This window comes from Melospiza melodia, chromosome Z (assembly GCF_035770615.1).
Source record: "Melospiza melodia melodia isolate bMelMel2 chromosome Z, bMelMel2.pri, whole genome shotgun sequence".
In the NCBI taxonomy this organism is placed as follows: domain Eukaryota; kingdom Metazoa; phylum Chordata; class Aves; order Passeriformes; family Passerellidae; genus Melospiza; species Melospiza melodia.
In genome coordinates this window covers 79529297-79553984 of record NC_086226.1, presented here as the reverse complement: position 1 = coordinate 79553984, position 24688 = coordinate 79529297, and the positions used below count along the sequence as shown (strand labels likewise).

At 40.7% G+C, this 24688-nt stretch overlaps 1 protein-coding gene across 4 annotated transcripts in view; it reads left to right on the top strand.

The window, feature by feature from the left end:
- Window positions 1-24688, top strand: part of SSBP2 (single stranded DNA binding protein 2) — a 135952-nt gene that overhangs the window by 13033 nt on the left and 98231 nt on the right. For all 4 annotated transcript variants that reach the window (XM_063179884.1, XM_063179882.1, XM_063179885.1 and 1 more), the window contains exons 2-4: window positions 18471-18543; window positions 22709-22770; window positions 24394-24478. In XM_063179884.1, coding sequence (XP_063035954.1) covers window positions 18471-18543; window positions 22709-22770; window positions 24394-24478 — 220 coding nt within the window. The remainder of the gene's footprint in view (window positions 1-18470; window positions 18544-22708; window positions 22771-24393; window positions 24479-24688) is intronic.

Genomic DNA, 24688 nt, shown 5'->3' with positions numbered 1-24688 from the left:
TGATTACGAAACGGTGAGATGAGCACTTGTGATGTGCTTTAGCCAGATAATTTTTCTTTATGTGGGATGCTCCATCCAGAATGAAGGAATGGAATGCTGTTGTAAATTACTTTCTGTTTTAGTAGTCCTAAGACACCATGTTTGCTGTGTTTCCTCTGGCTGAGACAAGCCCATCCTGCTCAGCTCCTTTTCCTTCTGAGTGTGGAAGGCTGTTAAATGTAGGTGGTTTAGGCTTGCTTTTTGATACCCTGCCTGCCCAAAAATGAAAAAACTGGGTGATGTGCATGTGTCTGCTTGCAAACCAAAGCCAAGCTGGCTCTGCTGGTTCTGGGGTTTCTCATTGGGCTGTGTCAAGGTAAGTTTGAGAAATATGTAAGAAATAAAGAATGCAGCCTATGTCTGGAAATATTGTTGGCTAAGAGGTGAATTTAAAATGCCCATAGCCTTGCAGTTGCTGCTGTAGTGCTGGGAGCTTTCTGGAGGGGCATCCCACTAACCTCAGGAGAAGGGTGCAGGAGCAGCCGTTCACTCAGGGTGGTCATTTACTGTCTGGGGGTCTCTGGAGCCCTTCAGGGGTCCCTCAGGGCAGGGAGTGTGTGAGGCAGAGCTGTTGCTCCTTCCAGGAGCTGAGCTGGAGCTGGGAATTGCTGCTCTCCCTGCAGGACTCCTACACTGGCTTTGCCTCCCTGTTCCCCCTCCTCTCCTTTCCATGCACTGTGTGCTGCATGTTGAAAGGGGTGAGTCACCTCTTTTATTATGTTTTGAATACTTTCCTCCCAAATGTAGTTTATTTTCTGCAGGGAAAGGAAAGAATTTATGCTGTCCTGGTTCCTTATTTTTATCAGAGCTCTTGCTAACAACTTCCAGCTGAGGGAGTTCTTGATATTTTTAGCCTGAGATATTTAGCTATTTGAGCCTCTCTACATGTTTTCCTCCTGATATATATTAACTGGAGGGGGAGGATGGTTCTTGTCAGTTAATATATTCATGAGCATGCCTGCCAAATTGCCCACACTGACTCCCAGGAAACTGAACACTTCAGAGTTGAGGGGAAGTTTGAGTCTTGGTCTGAAGTCTTTACATCAGCTTCGTTACTCCATTCTCTGACTGATGCTGCCATAGCTGTGTTCTCACTGAAGCTTCCTTTTTATTTTAAGAGGTGGTGTTTGTATAAAAAAATAGACGTAATTGATTTCTGCCTAAAAACACAAAGAAATAAATAAACTAAAAAGTCAAGAATCATAAAATGGGATATGGCATTAAAAAAAAAGAGAATTTCTTGGGAAATATCTTCCTTGTCTTTTTTTTTTTCTGTCTTTTTTTTTCCAAGCAGCAGAATCCTCAGTCTCATTACTAATGTTACTATTTTGTTGGTTTGTTCTGTGGTCTGATGGAGTTCTTCAGTATTCCAGATATTGTACTTGATGACACATCTTACAAACAGCATTTTCAAGTTTTGGAATAACCTTACCCTTCCCCGAAACCCACATGAACACTGTTTGAAAGAAAATGTTAAAAGTCACTCACATTGACCTTTTGCCTTTAAGATCCACTTCAGCCTGTTTAACCATAATTTCACAGATCTTACTGTCATCAGCTCTTTTCCCTTTTTCCAACAAAGTTTCAGACTCAAGATGAAAATCTGTAGATTTGCCGCAGTGTAGTGTTTCTATCAGCTGCTCCAGCATTGTCCCTGTGGGGCCTGGGAGGTGGGAGTGAGAAGGGCAGGTGGTGGGAATCATGCTCAGTTTAATGAGAATTAAGTGGCATTTGCTGTTGTATATAAATGGACCACGGTGCCTTTTCTCTGCGTCCCTTCCAAGGTGTCCGTACGGGACAGCACACGCCTTCTGCCTTCTCTGCTGAGGCTTTGTCCGAGTGCTCTGGTCCCAGTCTGCTCTGTGGCAGGAGCTGGAGCTGCTCAAAGGCTGCTGTGGCCACCAGGACGTGTCCCATTACCTGGCACCAGCTGGGCACCCACCTGCGCTGGCAAGGCTCAGCAGCTCCTCACCGCCCAAGGATTCCCTTAGGGACCCCGAGCCTCCCAGGAGCCACTGGCAAAGCTGAATGTAGCCTTCAAGTTGGCGCCTAAAATCAGTTACTTTTGGGGGTGTGTGCCCAAAGGCTTTAAAAAGTTTTAATACATATTTTTTAAAAATTGATACTTTTTGTTTAGTCCTTCCTGCCCTGCTCCTCCCTGAGAGCGGGCAGTCACAAGTCCCTCCTCTGACACAAGTTTCTGCTAGAGAATGGAGCTGCTCACTGTAGAGGCACCAGTTCTGTTTTTGAAGACAGGTTCATATTACATGCTGTCACCTCAGCCTTTTGGCACAGAGGGTCTCTGTGCACCTCTGAGCGCATAAATGCTTTATACAAAGTGGTTTTAGGCGAGCTGCTGTTGTTTGGAGCTGTCAGTCTCCTGCTCCATGATGAGCGATGCTGCTGAGAAGCTGTGGGGCAGCGCTGCCACCTCCAGAATGCTGTCTGGTCTGTGTGAGGGCTTCTCCGTGGGACTGAAGGATTAGCCAAATGCTAATCTTAAGCTTCTTAACACTTACTGAGAAGTCAAAATTTCATTACTTTTAATTGTTTTGTGCCAGGCTAATAGATGTTGGCATCTTGGTTGGAAATTTCTTTCCCTTTGCAAATCCAGTCCTAATAAAGTTTTAAATGTAAAAAAAATTATATTTTAATATATACAAAACACAAACAATATTTATAAATATATATTATATATATAAATATTATTTATATTTTGCTGACTGAATTTCCTGTGCAACTTGTTTTAAACTGCCATGCAAGTTGCAGGGATCCTCAATAAACTGAGCAGCTGACTCATTATTTTTGCCATTTGTACCACTTTTTTCCAGTGGTCCTTCATGAACATGAAAAGTTTTGTAAAATCCTTGCAGGAAAGGGATTTGTTACAGAAAAGCTGCAGTGCGCGACTTCAGCTCGGTGTATAAAAGTTCGGTAGTCTTGTTTTAAACTTATATTTTAAATCTCTTTTTCTGATAATGACCATGCCGGGTCTTGCTTTGCTGATGAGACCTGACAAGATCATGATCCATGTGATTTCATTTGTTTTCATGGCAGCCCTGGGGAGGGAAATAACTGGAGCAGGAATGAAGCTGTGCCCTCCTCCAGAGCAACTTGGCCGCAGAAAACATCAGAGATTTCAACAGATAAATATGTATTTATGTAGAACACGCACAAAAGGCCGGCATCAGCAAAACCCTTTAGCCCAGGTGGGATGAATGGGAGACAATCACCCTCCCAGGGGCCAGGTGGAGCAAGACGCGCTGGAATTTGGGGAACTCCCGAGTGCTTTGTCAAACCAGTCGTTATCGAGTGTCTCCTGCTAATCTTCCATCTCCAGGTGACCGGTTTTGAAATTTAGTCCCGCTGTGGTAAAGTTTGCAGCGGCCCATTGTTCACCGTGAGGGAAGTGTGGAAAGCGCCCCTGGGGGCTGATGTTCCCCCTCTCACCTGCGAAGGTCACGGGCTGCATGAGAAAGAGAAAGGCACCAGCCCGAGGAGCTGCTCGGAAAAGCTGATTTTGGAATTAACACACAAATACTTGGAATGGAAGCACGGGGAACGTATCCCTTGTTTAGGGTAGTGTGTACGGAGTGCTGCAGCTCGAGACTGAGCTCACAAGCACTGATTTGGGAGTTCGAGGATGGAATATTTTTTGTTGTTGTGGTTTAGGTTTAGTTTGGGTGTTTTTTTGGGTTTTGTGAGGATTTTTTGGTGGGTTTTTTTTGTTCTTTTTTTTTTTCTTGTGTTGGTTTGGGTTCTTTTTGTTGGTTGCTTTTTGTTTAGGTTGGGGTTTTTTGTTTGTTTTCTTTTGGGGAGGGATTGGTTTGAGGGGTTTTTTGATTTGTTTTGAGTGTTTTTGTGGATTTTTTGGGTGCATGTGTTAGTTGGTTTTGAGGAGGGTGATACCACTCAGGATCTCTCCATGCCATCGTCAAATCCACATTAGTTTTATACTCTAACCAGGCGTTTGGTGCTTCCATATATGAATAGTGCAGGTATTTTAAGTCTGTAACAGAGATTAGTAACTTTCTGACTCAAAACATCACATACTTTATCAACATTTGTTGTGGGAACAGCTGACACATTTAAATGACAACGGTATATTTCTTCTGCTGTTTTAAACAAAATAGTTTTATAGGCTTTTGAGTGAAGAAAGCAGGAAAGCACATTCAGGTCTGAGGCAAATGATGAAAAATTGCAGCCTCTTAGTAACTTTACTCCTGCATTTCTGTGAGAAACAACTGCTCGCTTTTTAAAATTTCTGAAGGTTTATTAAACTTTAACAAAAAATACAAGAAAAGCACTAAATAAGGAAAAATTACAGCACTGGGAGCCCCAGGCCATCCGGTGATAACGATGCTGGGGGGGAGGACATATTACAGTAATATAACTATACATCTTAAAAACTTCTCCTAATGTACATAAAATGTTCACCCCCTAATTGTGAGAGCCAGCTCATTACTAATCTACAACAATTCCTTGTAATTATTTCAGTGATGTTGGCTAAGGAGGAATATAATAAAAAATCACGGTTACTTCTTATATTTTCCTTCTAATAAACCTGCCCAAAACTCTAATATTTGGATTGTTTAATGAGATCATCACTGTAGAAGTGTGATCAAGCTCATGAACAAGCAGCAAATGTTGCTTTCATTAATTCCATGTGAGGTTTTCACAAACAGGGAGGCAGTGGCTCACGTTTATTAAAGTGGATGGGTAAGATTACTAAAACAGTGGAAGGTACTGAGAAAAGTTTCCTCTGTTTCAGTGGGTGGCTTTCCAGGGAAGTGAGGACGTGGAAGTGACTCAAAATTTTGACTTAGATTTTTTAGTGTGGCATTGAGAGTTTAGGACGTGAAGGGCAATGCTTCACGTCCTAAATGAGTTTCCTGAGGAATGTTTGTGGCCAGTGCTGGTGAGCAGCTTGTCCCAAATGTCCCCACAGGTCTGGAAGGGAGATGCAGCAGGGTCTGTCTGGCTTCTCTTTTGGGATGGCAGAGCCCTGGGATACTGCCCAGGTAGGGCCTGGAATCCCCCTCTCTGGAGACATCCCAAAGCCACCTGGACACGTTCTGTGTCAGTGACAGAGCTCTCACAGGGCTTCGGTTTGTGCTGATGGTTGATGCCCATAACAAGCTACCTTTGGAAAATATATTTTGTTAAAAATTGCCTCTCCATGACTGTTGCGCCTTCAGGAAGGACTGGAGAAATTGCAGGAATTCCCAATAGAAATAATTTCTAAAGGTAGGCTGCGTGGGACTCAGGTTTATGTTACTTTCACTATAGCAAGACTCATGTACCTCCAGATACTCTCATTTCTCCTCATGCTGTTCCCTTTTTCCTGCAGCCCCACATTTCTAGGGATGAAGAGAGTCTGACAGACACCACAGAGATTAACAATTCCAAGTGCATATCCATCTCTTGCAGTCTCGTGGTTGGTAGAGTTCAGTGTTTACCCACCTCTTGTCCCTTTTCAAGGGCATTTCATTTTGGGGTTTTTGCCAGTTCCTTTGGGGCACAAGAGGCAGAGTGCCTGGGTTTAGGTTTCAGTCACAGTAAGGCTTGTGCTCTCCTGGAGAGAGGGAGCAGTGAGGAGCCGCAGAGTGCCCACCTCCTGAAAAGCAAGGACATTATTTAGGTCAGAAGCAGTGGGAAGGGAACACATTGTGAAATAATGAGCAGTTTTAAACTGTGCTGATCTTGCCAGGGTTGTCTTGAGGCTCCCATTGGACTTTGCAGATCTTTATCTCAGGTTTGCTTGTTCAGTTGTTATTCCCATACATATATTTTTTTCCCCCAGCTTAGATTGTTGCTTTGTAGTGTGAGGACACCTTCAAAGCTGTGCATCTAAAGGGACTCTGAAGGATTGGATAGCTGCATGAGAGTCCTGCAAGTGTGGTTTTCATCACCTTGGGGGGCGCTTAAGACCTTTTCAGTGACTGCAAATCCTGTGTGGGCTTTTCTTGTTGACCAAGCAGTGGAAAGACTGCATCATATGTACAGGCACGATGGGAACCCCAGGAAATTCTCTGCTGTGTTGGCACTTCGATTTCCTTGCTAGAAAGAGACCAGAGGCTGCTCTTAGGGGATGTTGACGTTCTTGCAGCCCAGTGTTGTCACTACAGCTGTGTTCTTTCCTGCTGCTCTCACCCCCAGCTCTGCTCCTTGAATTCTCACCTGGTGCCTCTGTCCATCCAGCTCTGAGCTGTCTTGCCAAGGATCTTGACTGCCACATAATGCGTGTCATCCTGTGGTTTTTCTTCTGTATCTTTCCTAATGTTTTCTTTACCTGAATGTTCTGTGTTAGCTCTGCTTACTTTTTCCTTATACATCTTAAAAACGATGATTAGTCTTGTCTTCATTTGTGAACTCAAAGCTTCTTTTCTCTTTTTTTCAAACTATACAGTTCTTCCCTTGTCATCCTGCGGGCTTCATATGGGCATGAAGTTGTTTGGTTTGTTTTCCTGTTTGTGCATCCATGTTAAGTGAGATGATGCATAGAAGGCATAATTTAGATCTGAGGAGGACATTTTATTGTTAAGGACAGGCATTTTTCACATGTACAAAGAACAGCCTTGACCATGATTTATATTTCTGATTGACTTTAAATACATGAGCAGTTTTGGACTGCATGAGTTAATCTTACACTATGAGCCTTTGTGTTATTTGTATTTTGTGTTTCCCTGGTGCAGCATTTCTTTCCTGAAGGAATCCAGACCGCTGGGAGCAAGGAGTTAAACAGTCTCTGCTGTTTTATTCTTGATTAGGAATTTTTTTGCATCTGGTCTTACTTGCAGTTGGTTCTCCTGAACATGCTCTCAGAGATGAGCAACACAGGCAAAACATGTAGCACCACCGATATTTTTGGGGTTGATGTTCCGCCAGTTTGCTCAGATCTTGTGCTGCTCAGAAAAGACGTGTCCCATAAGGAAAATTCCATAAGGAAAATTCTGAGTTTAATCAGGAAAATGCCACAAGTTTTAGCAGTGTTACAAAGCTGTGGTTGATTACTCACTGAGCTGGAGAAAAATCCCAGAGAGGAGAGGTGCAAACAACAGACTTGAAAACTTAGAGGGAAGTGTTGTTCCCTGTGTCTTGCCATTAAGGAACTTTCCTTGTGTTTTGCTGTGGTGTAAGGATTTGCTTTAAATTAAATGCAGTTCTCACGCAAGAAGAATTAACATTTATAGAAAAAAATCAAAGCAGTGCAGTGCCAGAAGGAGCCACAAGATGCGTTGTACATGCTAAAACTATTAACTGATTTTAATACTAAAAATATAAAGAACATCATCTGGTCTGAAAGAGAAGACTGACCCTCAGTTAATGTACCACATTGTTTCCAAAGCTGTTGAAAACTTGAGTGGCAAACCACATGGTTTTCCTGAAATTTTCACTGTCTCCTGGGCAAACAAGGCACCCTAGGCAGCTGTGCCTGGAGTGATCTTGCTAAAAAGAGTATTTGTAGGACACTCCAGCCTACCCAAGGTGAAAAATTAAACTTCTTCAAAAGATGCATGACAAAGGTATGAAAAAACTTGTTCTGTTGCACCTAAACATGACTTCAGTTTTGTTAGCAGTGCTATTATAACCACTTCACATAAAGTTATGGGAAATTCCCTACATGTACTGAATTCTGAGATAAATGATGAGCTGTCCTGTTTGGCTACATTTTTATATCCCAAAATGTGTATTACTGTTAAGTTTTTTACAAGTGGGGTTTGCTTCTTAATGCAGCAGTTAAAATTCTGCAGACGCCTTCGTTGTGGGAGTAAAGGCCAGTCCAGTCATGCTTTATAGTAAGAGTACATTTATAAATTGTTTATAGAGGGCTAATAAATAATTAATGTCTGTTATTAAACAGGTTACAGGCATGAAGAGTGTGTATTATGTATGGCAATAAGCACAAAGTAGAAGGTGTTAAAGACAGTGTTTTGTCTAACTGCTGCCCTAAAATCCATAACAAATGACCCTTTGTTAAAATATATATTAAACATTTGATTTACTCAATGCAGATTTATAAATACTTTATAGTTAGTACTAAATATAATTCCAGGACTTGACTCCAGTCTTCTAGTAAAACTCTGCTGAGGAGAGAATGGCTTTTCAAGGTGAAATTGAAATCCAGAGCTGTGAATGCCTGGAGCTGTGCTGAAAAGCTGTCTTCTTGTCATATACTAATGAAATAATATTTAAAAAAACTAATGTCTGTTTTCTAAATAGACACAGGACCAAGTGAAGCATCATTAATTTGGAAGATAAAGCAGAGTATTTCAACTAAGTACAAGATTTAGATTCAATCTCAGTTTGAGTCACGTTGAGAGTAAAAAATGGTATTCCTAATGAAAAATAATTTCTTAGTTTAAACAGAAAGTTACATTTTCTTTATTTTTGGTTTTAATGCAGCCATCTACTAATGCAAATAAAAATGTTGCATTTAATGCAGACTTCGGTATGTATGTACAATTTCTTGTGAGATCTGTTTCTGGTTTTACCTTTTGAGGAGAGAAACTTTTGTAGATACATTATACATAGTACTGAATTAATATGACAGATATATTGTGAAGCTTTTTTTTTAGTCATAGATCTTTGTGGTATGCCTTTCCTTGTCCTTTTATGTTTGATGGTGGCTGGTTGGTTTTGTTCATTTCAGGTATAGTCTGTTTTTGTCTGTTTCAATCTGTCTCCAATAGATGTGAGACAGGACTGAAGGATATTCACCACTTAGCTGAGAGCTGAAATTTTTGCGGTTTTTTTTTACTCTGTCCAATATCAAGTGAACAGTTAATGCAGAAACAGGAGAGTTCTGTAGTAAATAGTAAGTGTTGGTTTCCTTTTCATGTTAATGCTATTCACTGCAAGTTTAATACCTTTTTCTTCACTCAGAATTTTTTGCATTTGTTTAGAATCCTTCATCAATACTTCTTTTTGAAAAAGAGCATATTAGAGTTTGATTCACAGTTTTTCTTCATAGAAGCTTTATATAGCATAAACATAGTTTCACTGAGATTTGAACATTATGCATTGTAAAACTGAAGTGGTCTGAAAAAATCTGAAAACAGGGAGGCATAAATGGATTTATTTGTATATGCTGATAAAAATATATAGTTGGTAGAAAGAGGAAAAGGTTCTTAACAGGCTTTAGTTCATCAGTTGGTGCTGGAAGCGGGTTTTGCAAAATCTTTGGCGAGTCTTGGAACACCTGCCTCCCCTCTGCCACCCCGGCAGTACCAGCGCTGCCCCACAGCACAGCAGAGGCAATGCTGGCAGGCTGCAGGAAGAGCACAAAGTCTCCTTCCCCTTCCTTCTGCAGGTAGCAGTCTCGTTGAAGATAAAGATCAGCAAAGCAAATCCCCGTTCTCTGCTGTGTGTAACTCCCATGTGCTGACTTCTTACGCCCAAATCTGCTTTTGAGAGTTTCCAGAGTAACTCAAGATTAGTTTCTGTTTTGCTGCTAAGAAACAGGGAAAATGAAGGAAGGAGAATAAAGGCAATAAATGAAGCATGGAATAGCAGTGTAATTATTGCAATGTGCTTGGAAGTGTCCAAGGCCAGGCTGGACAGGGCTTGGAGCAGCCTGGGACAGTGGAAGGTGTCCCTGCCCATAGCAGGGGTGGCACTGGATGAGCTTTAAGGTCTCTTCCAACCCAAACCATTCCATGAATCTGGTACTCTGTGTGTGTGCTTTTGTGGCTTAAGAGCAGAATCTCTTTAATACCACATAAATATCTCAAGTCAATTTCAGGTGGTGTGTAAACAGCATCCTAAATACAAATATTTGCTGAATCTTAATATTCTATTCATATTTAACTGAGAAGTGGAAAACACATGGAAGTTGTGCAAGTTTGTTTTTTTTTAATGAACTTTTCTGTGTCCTCAAGCGGTTCAATCAGAAATCTTTAAAATGTCACTGAGAAGAAATGAAAAATTGTGCTCAGGCAGAAGTTTGCTCATGAACAAAAAGCAAACTGGTGTTTTTACTTAATAAAACATTTTTGAGTTCATTTTGAAGGTATATTATTTTTGCACTATTATTACAGAGGATTTTTACATGAAATGGTTCATCACTTATGATATGTTGGAAAATATTTCTGAAACTCTCCTTAGAAAAACTGACCAAAGTTCTTGCATGGAGCTCACCAGTATTTTTAATCTGTAAACCTTTGGCTCCATTAAGACATGTTCACTATCTCTTTCCTTTTGATCACAAGCTGAGAGTTTTAAGTCCTGTGCTATGCCCAGAGTGGCATGGGTGGTGATCCCCAGGGGTTTTGGTGCTGGGAGTTGTTGTGCAGTGGCTGTGGTCAGTATTGGCTCAGTCAGGTATATTAATTGGGCTGCAGTGTTGGGGCACATCAGCTCACTGAAGTGTATGCTTTTAGAACCTTAAATTGTCTGGCTGTGAAGAGCCCATCTGGATTTTTTTTCCTTCATTTTTTTACCATTTATTTTCTTCCTCTCATTTTTATTCTGCCCCCCCCCCTTTTTTTTTAACCTAATTTATTTATAATGCTTATTTTTACTTTTCAGTGCCAACTTCTGACATCCTAAAACCTGTCTATGCCCTGTTGAAATCTCCTATTTGCCTATCTACCTGCTGCAGAAATTGCATTTTGGCAACGTGACATTGACTTATATCCTGCCTTTCTTGTCCTGCCTGCCTGTGAAGTTATCCATGAAGTTAACTTAGTAACTCAATCCAGTTTGGATTAGAGTACTCTAGTAATACATACTTAAGAAAATAAAGAATTTTCTATTTTCCTCTGTAAACCACGTGTAAGGCAACCCTTTTTTGAACCGAGTAAGTCGTGTACAGAAATGCATTTATAACTATTAAGAGTAGAACTACCAGTCTGAATTGGGTCCTGCACATGGTAGAACTGGAGTCTTTTGCATGCTTATGCCCTTTAAGTTTTGATTTAGAATAAGTGCACAGCTGGAGACTGTGTGACAAATGTTTTGCCTCTTTTCCCTGTTTCATAAAAAAAACACCTCCGTGTCAGTTCTTCTACCAAACATCAGCTGTCAGTGCAGAATCAAATACTTCCCATCCATTTTCTTTTGTATCTGGTTTCTTCCTTTCAAACACTAATCAGTGGTAGCAGTTTGGAGAGCTAGCATTCGAATTTTCTAGACTGTTATCAAACATTTGATAGTAGAAATTCATGTCTGCAAGCCTTTATTATTGCTGAGGTTTTTTAAAGTTTGGGGATTTCTAATGTGTGGATAAACTCTTTGGGCACCTGATTTTCAAATACCTTCCTCTCGTTGCTGGGATTCTTTGTTTGGAAAGTATTCTTACTATAAAAAGATTGTGGGAGGATATAGAAAACCACTATGGCTTTTTTATGCATTTCAAAAGGAAGGTGTTTCTGGTAACTTCCAGTTCAGAGTCTAAGAAAATTATCTGTAAAGTTGTAAAATACACATTTGAGTATTAAACCATGCCCTGGGCAGTCTGAGAGGACAGGAGGCTCAGCAAAGTCATCATGGGTGAGCTGTAGCTCAAGTTGTGTGCTCCAGTTTATCTGGAGATGTTGCTGAGTGGAAACACTGAGTAATTTGGGGGTGGCAGTCTCAAAGCCACTGGTGGTGGTTTGTTCCCAGGAACAGCAGCACAGCTCCCTGGTTTTTGGGGGGAAACTTGAATGTTGTTACTTGGTGGAAATGTTGAATGTTGAAGCTTGATGCAAATGCTTGAATGTTGTTAATATTGCTACATTATTTTACTTTCTTCATTGCTGTTGTAGTCTTTTCTTGGATCACTGATGAATTTTTGGATGCAGCCAGAGTAACCTCATACTATTTCCTATTTGCCTTCCATTGATACTTGCATCAGTTTTTAAAATTTAGCCTGAGGCACTTCATGCTTGTCTTGCACTTCTTTTCTCCAGGTTATGTGTTTTTCTGAAGAAAGTCTCTCCACCAGTACCCTGAATTTCTTTGACTTCGGAGGTCCGATAGCTTCACTCTTATCATTTCAGAATGATAATCTCTCCAGAAGAAAATTTTACCGCTTCATAATAAGTCATACAAATTACTTTCCACCATTACTTTTTAGGTTGATACTCAGGGAATTTCATCTTGTGTGTCACCATCCCCTATGATTCCCCTAAAATTCATGAGGTGACTCGTTACTGTCTCTTCAGGGCGTCCTACCAAGCTCTCAGTGCAGAGTTTGCATTTTACAGTCTGAGCACATAACTGGAGCCTGCAGTGAGTAGGGGGAATGGCACAGTCTGCATTTAACATCTGCATCTGGGTGATACCAGGATCTGCTGTAAAAGAGGAATAAAGTCTTTTGGCCAACATCATTGATGACACTTATGAGGGAGACCAGCAGTCCAACCCTAAATATCCTGGGGTTCTCTGGACAGGGTATTAAACGTACATTCCCTGAGAAGGGCTGGGAAGGCTACCAGCAAAACCATGTCCTTGTAGGAGCCAGATGCTCAGAAACACTGATTTCTTTGTATGAATGAAAATCAAATTAGGTGCTGCTTGCTCAGTGAGGCTGGTGTGCACTGCATGTCCAGGCAGTGCTGATCCAGCTCATCCCTGGGGAGCTGCTCTGTGCATTCCTGCTCCCTCCTCCTCCTCCTCAGCCTTCTCCAGGGGATGCTGTAGGCTGTTGTTTTCTACTCAGAGCAAGCAGCTGCTTCAGGAACAGCTGTAATATTTTAAGATGTCATATATCAATGAGTAATTCTGTGATTTTAAGGCTTTAAAGTTTGCATTTTGGTGAGGACTGTGTCTCTGCTTTGCTCTCTGATTGTGATTCTCTCCATGCCAGTTCTGAGCTGCTGCCTTTGCTTACTGCCAGGTCATGGCATTAAACTCATTAAATGCAGGAAATTTTATACCAGGGACAAAATACCATGTAAAAACCCATTACTATCCCATTGAAAGCAGCAGGGAAGACCAAGGTTACCATCTTTACTATCAGGAAGAGGTGGAACCTCAAGTATTTTTATTAAAGTCTCAGCTTACACTTTAAAATGTATTTTGTCAGGTAGCTATTTTTTAACTGCCATTTGGAATATTTTATAATTATGGTAAGTTGTGTAGTTTATATGGGTTAAGCCAAAGAAACTACTTAGAGACTTTAAAAATCAATATGTTTTCATAAAATGAATTACTTTTTTTCCCTAACCATGGACCAGGAAGCCTGTGAAACTACTGGAAATCTTGAGCAATATATATGCCAAACATAGGTGAAAAAATGACAGTTTTAAAATTTGAAATTCTGGAGGTCATCAGGAAAACTTGCCTTTTGATAAAGTATTTGGGAATTGATGGAAATTGTCCCAGTCAGTTTGGAGCCTTCAGAAGAGTGTTTTGATTCTTCAGTAGTCTGGATCTGTAGTAATTTCTGCGAGCTGAGAACTGAGACAAAAAACAAATATGAAATTCAGCCAGAGTCAGATAAAAGCAATGTGGGGAAGGCTGCAGTGTGACAGCACAAACCAAGGCATCCTTAGCTGGTGAAAATATGTAAAACCATGCAATTAAGTGCTTGTGGGGGAGACTGCAGACACTACCACGGCACACATCTCTGATCTTTCCCAAAAGATCAGCGCATACCAAATATCTATTCGGTGTTTACTTACACATTGGTGCTCAACTTAACGTGTGGTTGGAAATAGCTGTGCCAGTGTTTGAAGTCTGCAGGAGCTCAAGTAGCAAAAGTGTGTGAAATGAGGACATACATACCCAAAAAAAAGTGAGCTGCAGGTATGTGGGTGAACTGAAAAACCCTGCTGGTGTTTATTGTGCTATCAGAGCAGTAACCAAGGGGAGGGTGGCCTCACTTCAGGAGGCCAGTTTTTGGGACATCCTAAATCTCAGGCGAGATGAGTAGAAAAAGATTCATTCTATCTATCTATCTATCTATCTATCTATCTATCTATCTATCTATCTATCTATCTATCTATCTATCTATCTATCTATCATACATACATACATACATACATACATACATACATACATACATACATACATGCATGCATACATAAAAATAAATATATATATGCATATATCTATATCACAAATATATTAAAAATACATGCTTAGGAGCAAATTATATTACCATATAAATATGCTAAAAACAGGGAGAGAGAAGGAGCAAAAAATTATGGTCAGTATGACCAAATAGGCCAGAAAGTGTGGTTTGGCATATTAAATGAACTTCTTTAGAAGAATTGATTACCAGTGTTTGTTGAAATTTGGTAAAACCAGCTTGCCTTCAGGAGCCTTGAAGCAGGTTGTAAAGTACTGAATTAGTGGAGTCAAGAAAATTTGTTCAGAAAACCCCCGCTTCAAATACATGCTAAGATTCAGTGCTACTTGCTCTTGTTTTAGAGAATGGAATTTGTAATTTGAATGTGAGATGAGTGAGGATTTGAAATGAAATATGGATTTGAACTGAAGTCTAGAAACATTCTTCAAAACAACAGAAAAGCTCCTTCTCTGAGCAGAGTAGTAATTTGGGAATGCATGAGGTCTTCTGAAACATGGAGAATAACATTTAAGATCTCTTCTATGAAGTTGCTTTTCATTCTTGCTCAGCTGCTTCACTCAGACTTAAAATTATGTATGGATATTGATTTTCTAGTTCTTTAATTACTGTTTTGAACCCACCAAAAGTTAAATGGATGATGTGCCACATGCTAAACTCTCCATACAGGAAGAGTTTTCAAAAAATTACGTCTTAACAATCTAAAAATGCTATAAATATATCTTGGTGGTGCTCAGATCTGGAACATTCCCATTATAGATACTTTATTTTTTTACATCCAGCATCAGATGTTAGCAGCATAAAGGCTCTTGGTGACGGAGGAAGTGGTGGGAACACTTGTGTGATGTGCAGTCTTAGTCTTTTGGTTTGGAATTGGGTGAGTTCTCCATGTTTCCATCAATGGAAACAGCGCTGCAAGGCTTGAGTTGTAAGTTCTCATTAAGCTAATTGCATCTCCCCATCTTTAAAATGTAGGAATGCAATATCCACGGCACAGTTAGAGGAATTACTGTTTATTTCATGGTAGTATTCTGATAAATGCTTGACTTGAACCACTTAAATGGTTCTTTTCTGTGGAATCCAGTAGCTGCTTGTGGGATGTAGGAATGCCTTGTCCAATTAGAGCAGGAACTTCAGGCAAAGTGCACCAGGTTAGCAACATGAGTCAGACAGTAACCTTTTTTGTTTGTTAATGGAGTGAATGCATCATCAGGGTACAGATGAATGTGTGCTCTAATTGTCTTGGCAGGGAGGGGGGAGCTCTGGCCTGTGTCATGTCTTTAGCAGAAATTACTGCAGCATTGTCATAAATTGATTGGAAATATTTTTTCCTCACATTACTCATGGGATGTCAACAAGTATGCAAACGTGAAAATTCGACATATGTCTGCTTGCTGCTTCCGCACGGTTTCTCACACCAGTTTAATGAGTAAAAACTGGCTTTTCTTAAAACATCACTTCAAACTCAAGTCTTTTGGTGTTGAAGACCACCTCACTAATACTTTTGTAGTCTTGTGACAGGATGTGAAATAGTTCATTAATTTGTTCATTGCACACACTTGAACTGTAGCTTCGTTTTTGTCTTTTCTGTTCCTCGCCTGTCGTTACAGTTTGTAATTTTGGTATTCCTCCTTGTTACGCAATGTTGCACCTTTTTGGGCGTGTCTCTGTCTTTCCCCAGAGTATCAGTTTCCCATTGATCCTTCCTTGTGACACAGGGAAACCTCTTTTGATCTCTGCGATGAATGCATTTATTTCGGAATGAACCCATAACATAGTTACATTCTGTGAAGGCTTCCTGAGAGCACAGTAACCAGGGCTGGGGCAGCCATACAGACCTAGTAAGACCCCATGGGGTTATTCTGTGCTGTGCTCTTGTGCCCCATCTGTGGTCCCACCTCTCCTGGCACAATCCTTGGCACTCTGGGATTTGCCACAGCTGGATCAACTCGGAAGCCTAAAGCCTTCTACTGAAATCTGCCACATTTACCCTCCACGCACTCATTAAACACCATTTCATTGCACTGCTGGTTTGTTTAGCCCAAGAGGTAACAGCATTTACACAGAGCTGGAGAGGTTAGCAGTTAGCATTGTGCTTAATTAGCACATTCTGTGTGTTTAGGTCAAAAGTTTTAGGGTTGTCTTGTTGTTGCAATGTTGAAATATCTTGTATTTTTGGAGTGGGGACAGTGGGGACAGGCAGGGACGTTGGGCTGTGCAGGAGCTCTCTGGAGGCACCCCAGAGTCCTGAGAGGAGGCACAAACCTCTCTGGGCATTAAAGCCTTGTGCTGTCAGTGTGGGCATCAAGGTGCCCCGTCTGCCAAAGCCTTCAGTCCATGGCAGAGCCGTGGGGGTGCTGGAACCCCCGCAGCAAACCCGGGGTTTGTGCTGCTCCACCTTCCTTGGTGGGCAGGAAGGATGTGATCACACAAACTCTTTTATCGGGGCTGCAGGCTTCATGTTTGGATCTGAACAAAAAAGGGACTCTCATAAGACAGATGAGGTGCTTTAAAGCATAACTGGGTGTTCAGGATGTATGGACTGTGGCAGAAAAGCGTTTCTTCTCTGTCTATTACATCTGTCTTAGATTTAGTCTACAACATTTATTGCTTAAAATTTGCATGGAAGTTGAACTGGGAAGAATTAAGTCAACTCTTAAGAAATCCTCTCTCCCCACAGTACTTAGAGAGTTCAAACTGAAACTAGTCACATGTTTGAATTATATATATTTAATTTGAGAAAAAAGTACATCTTTGCTTTTGAAGTTGGACAGAGAGTAAAGTAATATGTGTATGTATTGCATGCAAATACATGCAACTAGTGAAAAACATTTTTGGGGAAGATCTCTGAGATTTTAAAATCTCACACTTGATAGGTCACTGCAATAATTACTGCTCCATTAGAGCCTTGATGACAGTGATCACAGAGAACATGGCATTGGGTTTTGAAGAGGAAGACAAGTCCTCTCCCTCTCTTCTTTGTGTAGCTGTCTACAAGTTTTTGAAAATTAATAGGGAGAATTTTTAAAATAAGCATTGCTGCGTATTACTACATGCATTCAAATATATTTAACTTCTTAGAAACAGTGCAGGTAGCATATATAAAAGATATCCTCCTTCTCCTTCTCCTTCTCCTTCTCCTTCTCCTTCTCCTTCTCCTTCTCCTTCTCCTTCTCCTTCTCCTTCTCCTTCTCCTTCTCCTTCTTCTTCTCCTTCTCCTTCTCCTTCTCCTTCTCCTTCTCCTTCTCCTTCTCCTTCTCCTTCTCCTTCTCCTTCTCCTTCTCCTTCTCCTTCTCCTTCTCCTTCTCCTTCTCCTTCTCCTTCTCCTTCTCCTTCTCCTTCTCCTTCTCCTTCTCCTTCTCCTTCTCCTTCTCCTTCTCCTTCTCCTTCTCCTCCTTCTCCTTCTCCTTCTCCTTCTCCTTCTCCTTCTCCTTCTCCTTCTCCTTCTCCTTCTCCTTCTCCTTCTCCTTCTCCTTCTCCTTCTCCTTCTCCTTCTCCTTCTCCTTCTCCTTCTCCTTCTCCTTCTCCTTCTCCTTCTCCTTCTCCTTCTCCTCCTTCTCCTTCTCCTTCTCCTTCTCCTTCTCCTTCTCCTTCTCCTTCTCCTTCTCCTTCTCCTTCTCCTTCTCCTTCTCCTTCTCCTTCTCCTTCTCCTTCTCCTTCTCCTCCTCCTCCTTCTCCTTCTCCTTCTCCTTCTCCTTCTCCTTCTCCTTCTCCTTCTCCTTCTCCTTCTCCTTCTCCTTCCCCTTCCCCTTCCCCTTCCCCTTCCCCTCCTCCTCCTCCTCCTGGACAACCTGGAGGCTTGCAGACAGACAAACAGGAGGCTCTGGGGAGTCAGCTGGAGCTGTGGCAGTCATTTTGTAGCTCTGCTGCCATCAGAGCCCAGGTCTGGATGAATTTCAGGATCTGTTTTCCGTTTGCTGCAGAGCTGTGGTTGTTTGGCCATGCCCTGCATCAAGGCTGCCATTGCTTCTCCTGATGCAGCCTGAAGTTTCCATGTTTTTTGGAAAAACCACAGGGCTGTTTTTCAAGAGTGCTAACAGCTTGACACATTCCACATGCTAAGAAAGCTGACCTGGAAAAGCAATCAGTGACACTGTATGAATATATTGTATTTACAGTAAGCATGCTCACTCAGAGCAGTGGGCACTTGTCCAAATATTAAAAATGTTGACATTAAGTAATTTGGGGGCTTAATAACATTTTAATTAATGACTATTTAAACACCTCTGGTCAGATTGACCTGCATGTCTAGTTGAAAAATTCTGGTAGAGGTAATAGATTTGGCACTTCATTACTTTGTGGTTTGTGGAAGGCAGTGGGGCATGTCTCAAACTTGTGATAATCCTTTATTTCTGAAGTAGAGGAGCAAACAAATGCACAATTCTAAATATTGTCCTTTCTGTTTATTTTTCAGATTAGCACTGTACGTATATGAATATCTGCTCCATGTAGGAGCACAGAAATCAGCTCAGACATTTTTATCAGAGGTGAGTTTTTTACATGACTTCTGAGGGCTTGCAAGTGAAATAAATATGATTTGGTCTAGAATAAGAGCAGTGAAAACCTTGGGTATCAGTTTGCTTCAATCTGCTGTTCCTTATCCTCCAGAACACAGTTTGCCATGTCATTTTACATGATCTTTTGTGACTGTTTTTGCTGTGGTTTGTAATCCCCATTCTACACTGGGGAAGATTAATCTATTTTCTCTAATAAGTGGGCATGCTGGAGAACACTTCAGTGGTACTCAGTTTTGATGACCTTTTAACTTACTATTGATATCTCCGATTGTGAATGATGGGCCCTTCTAAATGTATTTTACATCCCACTGTCATACACTATCAGTTCTCCTTCTCTGAAGCACTGCTGATCTCTCTCTGCTCTCACCATGCTTTTAACCACTTCACTTCTTTTCATCTGTTGAATCAATGACGGCCACAACCACTTAGGTCCTGCTTTTTTAAACACTTTCAACTGCTAATGGAATTTTTACCTTTACACAGTAGTTTTGGGATTTTTTAAGAGTATTTTCAAAGACTTTGTATGCATCTTGTGAAGGTTGAAGTAAATTGTGTCTCATCAGCATTTTACTTTTGCCCTAGGATAAAAATGTATGCTGAACACATTGAAGTCTTCTGGGTTTATTATTGTTTTTTATCTTTGACAAGAACATATAAGATAATTACAACAACAACAGTAATTGATAATAATGACAATAGCGTAGTAGTAGTAGTAGTAGTAATAGGAATAGTGAGCAGAAGTTGGGAAAAAATAGGCAAGATATTGTCCTAGGAACATTTGCTGCTTTAAGTGATCCTCCTCCAAAAACTAATTAAATTATTATGCTGATGATGACATTTTGGAGATGGAAGAGGGGAAAATGAAAATCCAGAGAGTTGTTTGTTTGTGTGATGTTCACACAAAACTGACAAAGCACAGATAAGGAAAAAGGGTAGGATGGTAGTAGGATCGGTTTACATTTATAATAAAGCATGTTTTTGACAATTGTTTTATCTCTGTGGTAAAACACTGGAAAAATAAGAGAAAATAATGTAGAGTATCATCTTGGCTTTTCCAAAACAGCTGTCATTTGTAAATAATGCATTGCACAAGGTAAATTTTGCTCACTTTGTTTTTATGATGTTTTTGCAAAATGAACTGTTGGCAGAAGCATAGCTGGTATGACATCTGGATTTCCTGAAAACATTAAATACAGTGTCTGGAAACTCAGCTTTTAGAACTAATTCAGTCTTGAGTTACAGAGAAGTTCTCAGGTCTGAACACTGAAACATAAGGATATATCAAATCTTTAAGAATAAGACTTGTACTCACCAAGAGGTGGTAAACACAGGTCAGGGACAATTAGTAGTGCCCAGAGTGGGTATGAGGTACAAGCTGTGAGTTTATTTCCCTCACTGATTAGCAGTGCAGGTGGGTAAATGTGCTGGCAGTTCTTGTGAATGGTTCTGTGACTGCTGGGCTGGATGCTCTCTCAGTTTGGGTGGGTTTCATTTTTAAGTTAAACAGTTGAGATTAAAGCTGAGTGTTGGGGCTTAAAAGAAGAGCACACGCAGGTTGTCTGAGCTGTAGGGCAGCCAGTGGTGGATAAAGGTTAAGAGCCCTCTCTCACAGATCTGCCAGGGACTGTGACTCAGAGGAATGGGACCATATTAAAGGAAAATAGAAGTTGGATATCCATGAATCCACTGTGATACTCTGTAACTTAGGGATGGTTGTCCTCAGCATCCCAGTGTTTTTGTCATGCTTTTGTGTCTAGTTTGACTTTTGTATGCTTCTCTTGAAGACCTGATTTTTATCCCACATATTTTCTATCCTGGAAATCAGATTCCAGCCTTGGATAATGCCATTAGCCTGGCCTGGACCTGGTTGGTGGGCATTTCCCATTAATCATTCTCTGGCTTTGAGCTCAATCATACTTGACAATGAAGTTTTTTTTTGTTGGTGGTGGTGGTGGTGGTTTTTTTTGTTTGTTTGGTTGGGGCTTTTTGTTTTTTTGGGGGTTTTGGGGTTTTGTTTGTTTGTTTGTTTGTTTGTTTCATAAATAATAATTCTTCATAAGTCCCATTGATCAGACAGACTGCATCTGCTATGTTAGACACAAGTACGGATATTTAAAACAAAACAAAACAAAAATCCTTTAAAAGAGTCCCAAACTTCCACATTCCCTTCAGTCTCCTCCTCCCAGTCAGTTTCTCAAGATGACATATGTCCCAGGACCCACAAAAGACCTGAATTGGGTAATTTCCTCACCAGGCCCTGCTTTGAAGAAAACAATCACTGCTTAAACATAATGTGGGTGTTCTTCACAGACATAATTTTTACTGCTAAGCAAATGAAATTTCTGCTTCAGGAACCCCTTTTTCATTCTGGTTGTACAATGCATCTCTTCATTATGTGATTTTGAACCTTCTCAGAGGTACTGTGTGTTCCTGATTATTAATACAAGTCTTTCCAAGACATTCCCAGGGTGCATGAGGAGCAGCTGTTCCTCAGAGAAGTGTATTTGAAGAGTGTGTCATACCTTTGTAGTGGCTTTGGCTTCCAAATGTTCATCACTTTTTCCTGCCAGCACTTTAGGAACTTTGGGCACTTAAGCACTTCAGGAACTTTGTGAAATATGTTTTTTGTGTATTAGCTACTGTGTGAGGGATGTTGGTTTTCATTCTGCCAGCTTTACCAACTCAAGTGATAGTGACTCAATGTTATCTTTATAGACAATTTAAAATATCATAATTATTTTTAAAGAGTTTTGTTCATATGATCTGCATTAGGTTTGAGGTTTTCTATATGGATTTTCCATGTAAGTCCAAGCAACATTTTAGGCATATGAGCTACATATTCTGTATTGACAAAACTTGCATGGGTTTGAATTTCCTAAGAACTGGATGTGGAAATCAAGTGCAAGTTGAGAATCTTAAGTCTCTCTAAAAAATGCCAGCTTTAGGAAGGACCCTGGCAGTATGAACACTATATCCACCTTTAATAGTATGCTTTTATGTATTTTTACATATTTGTATATAGATCTGTCACTTTAAATTTCTTTGATATTAAGGCTGTTTAAGCATTTAATTAAAATAACCTTCTTCTTGTCTGCCATTGCTTCTATCTATAGAGAAGAATATGGTTTGTGCTGTTTACAACTCCTTTTTAAGAGAGTTGGACAGGAAATTATGCTGTGTGTCATTGTAACTAGAGGAGTTTGCAGTGCACACAATGCAAAGTATGCACCAAAGATCCACCAGGTTCTAACATGACACATTCTTCTGGACAGTGTTGTGTGGGCTTTGTGATAGCCCAAACTATTAAATTTTGGAGTTAAGGACAAGCTACCGACTGGCATTGAAAAGGTGGTTGTGTGATTATAGTTAGGGTACCACATTTGGAAAGTTTTGCAGAGAAACAGATGCTGTTGCTGCGATTGGTGTTGTCTGATGGGTTCCCTGATCAACCACAAAAGTTTGAATTCAGGAGCTGACAGTTCTTAAACTGCATTTCCTTTGAAAAGAGCCCCAAGCAGACCCAGTTTCCGTGGTGGGAAGGAAGTCCCAGGCAGTAGAGGTGTTGAGGAGAGCTTGCCAGCACAGGAGAGCAAGGCAGAGCAGCTGTGCGTGTTCCCTGGCGGGTGGGAGAGCTGGGTTGTGGCAGCGCCTTTGGCCACATTACCTGCGACTGAAGCACTCCTAGAGGATTATAAAACACTGCTGGCCCTGGCTGCGGGGGGAAGAGTGCCACCTGCTGAATCCACAGCATCGCTCCTGTGCAAGTGGGAAAAGATCTCAGCTTTCAACGGTACTTCATAATCACTTCTTTAATCATGCATTTTGGACCTTAAAGTAGTACACAATATACTCAGAATTTAAAAAAAAACCCAAAGAATAAAATTCTAAACTATGCTCCCCTAGCACAAGAGGAGCTAATTTAGGAGCTAATTTAAAGGATCAGCTATATCAATAAATATAGAAAAGTAAGTAAATAGGGCATCCAAATTGATGACCATAAAGTGTCTCATAACTGTGGAATCTTCTCTTCCTCATCCTTTTTCTATCTGAATTATGTAGTATTTTTTAGTCACAATGATCAAATGCCAGCACAATGATCACAATGTACACCTCTGTTTTTATCATTTTATTTTAGATAAGATGGGAAAAAAACATCACACTGGGGGAGCCCCCAGGATTCTTGCATTCCTGGTGGTGGTAAGTACCAGTTTTCTTCTCCTCTGATTTTCCTAGAATATATTGATGTCCAGTTCCAGCTGCTGGAGGCAAGAAATTCAGGTGAACACAGTAAAAAAAAAAAAAAGAGGATCAGGATTAAGGAGCATTCTGTTGTTAAGGAATAAAATAACAGAAAATTAGATACAGAAAACGAAATAACAGAAAAAGATACTGGATATTGAATACAGAAAAAAAGAAATACTGCATAGAGCTTTGATAAGAAAGGAGGTGGCCTGGCTTTCCTTCTTCACCACCTTCCAGCACATTTTGCAGCTAAGGGGTCATTCTACATATCATAAATAGTTGCATTTGGAAAGAAAACACAGTAAATACAGAGACTGAGTTGTTGTGAGCTTGCTCAGTCTGCAGTCCACAGCTGTGTGTGTAGAATTCCCCAGGGGAGAAGAGTGCTCATAGGCAGTGCTGTGTAGCCATGGTATTTATTCATTATTTTAGTCTATCCAAAAGCCTGTGTTTGAAGAAATGCAGAAGTGCAGAGAATATGCCCAGCTGTCAGGAGTACAAGAATTCACAGGTTTGGAAATGGTCCCATTTGAACCCAAGTGATTTGCACAGCTGCATGGGAAGTGGGGTATCCTTCTTTGGCCATTCTTTCACAGCCCTTGCTGTGTGATGGAAGCCTGGCAAGAACGTGTCCCTTTTATCCCTAATGTCTGCATTATCCTTAATTTTGATTGTCTGCAGCAGAGTGCTCAAATTGTCCATAAATCCCTATTATGGTGCTGGATTAAGTTATAGAGGATTAAGTCTAAACCAGTAAAAAACCGCTATGAAACTCCAACAAATTTTATTATTCAAATATATTATTAAGTCATTCTAGCATAGACACAGTTTCATTCCAGAAACTTTGTGGTAGAACTGATTGGTATATAAGTATAGTTGAAGGAGTTTGTGGGGAAGACCAATGGGATTATGTGCCATGATACCCTTCCTTTTATTCTTTATGACCTAAGAAGATGCCCATGCATTTTTTGTGCTTGCCCAGGCATCAGATTCTCAGGGAGCTTTGGTTTAAGCACAGCACTGGACATTTGTCCACAGAAGCTGTGGCTGCCCCATCCCTGGAAGTGCCCAAGGCCAGGCTGGATGAGGCTTAGGGTAACCTGGGATAGTAGAAGTTGTTGGAGACTGGATGGGCTCTAAAATCCTTCTAATCCAAATTGTTCTGTGGCTCCAGGAACCTTGACCATGGAAGGATTCCCAGTTTTCTTTCCTTTCCATATTATTACGAATTCATTCCTTCCCATGCTTTGTGGAAGTTGTTTGAGCAGTTGCTGGAGGGATAAGATTAAGTGCACAGTAATACACGTTGTATTCATATATATTACACCAGATTCTTGGTGTGTGGTGCAGTGGTGTTAAAGGAGTACAGCACTGCTTGCCTCAGAGATCAGATGGCAGGGCTTGTTCCTCACAGATGATTTACAAATCTAAATTCTTCCTTAGAGGGGAGTGTTCTCATTCTTTGGAGAGACAGTGACGTTTCTGTATAGGAACATCCATGTGGGGTGTGTGTATGCCATAAAATGCTCATGAGATGACAGTGACACTCTCACCATCCCTGTAACCTCTCCCTTGCAGTGTGTTCTGGGATCTCTACTGTGCAGCTCCAGAAAGACGAGAAACATGTGAACACTCAAGTGAAGCAAAAGCCTTTCATGACTATGTAAGTTGTGTCTGTCTTTACCATGGCTTCATTAACTGTGCATGTATAAATGTGATAGAGAAGTATTGTGCACTGCAGCGGCTCAAAAACACAGGTGTTGTTTATATGTAACTCTCAGTTTCCTAGGGATACTTTAGAAGTAGGAGTTCCTAATTCTTTATTGCCAGCACGATATGGGTGACTCCTGGAAGCTGTCTCAGAGATCAAGGT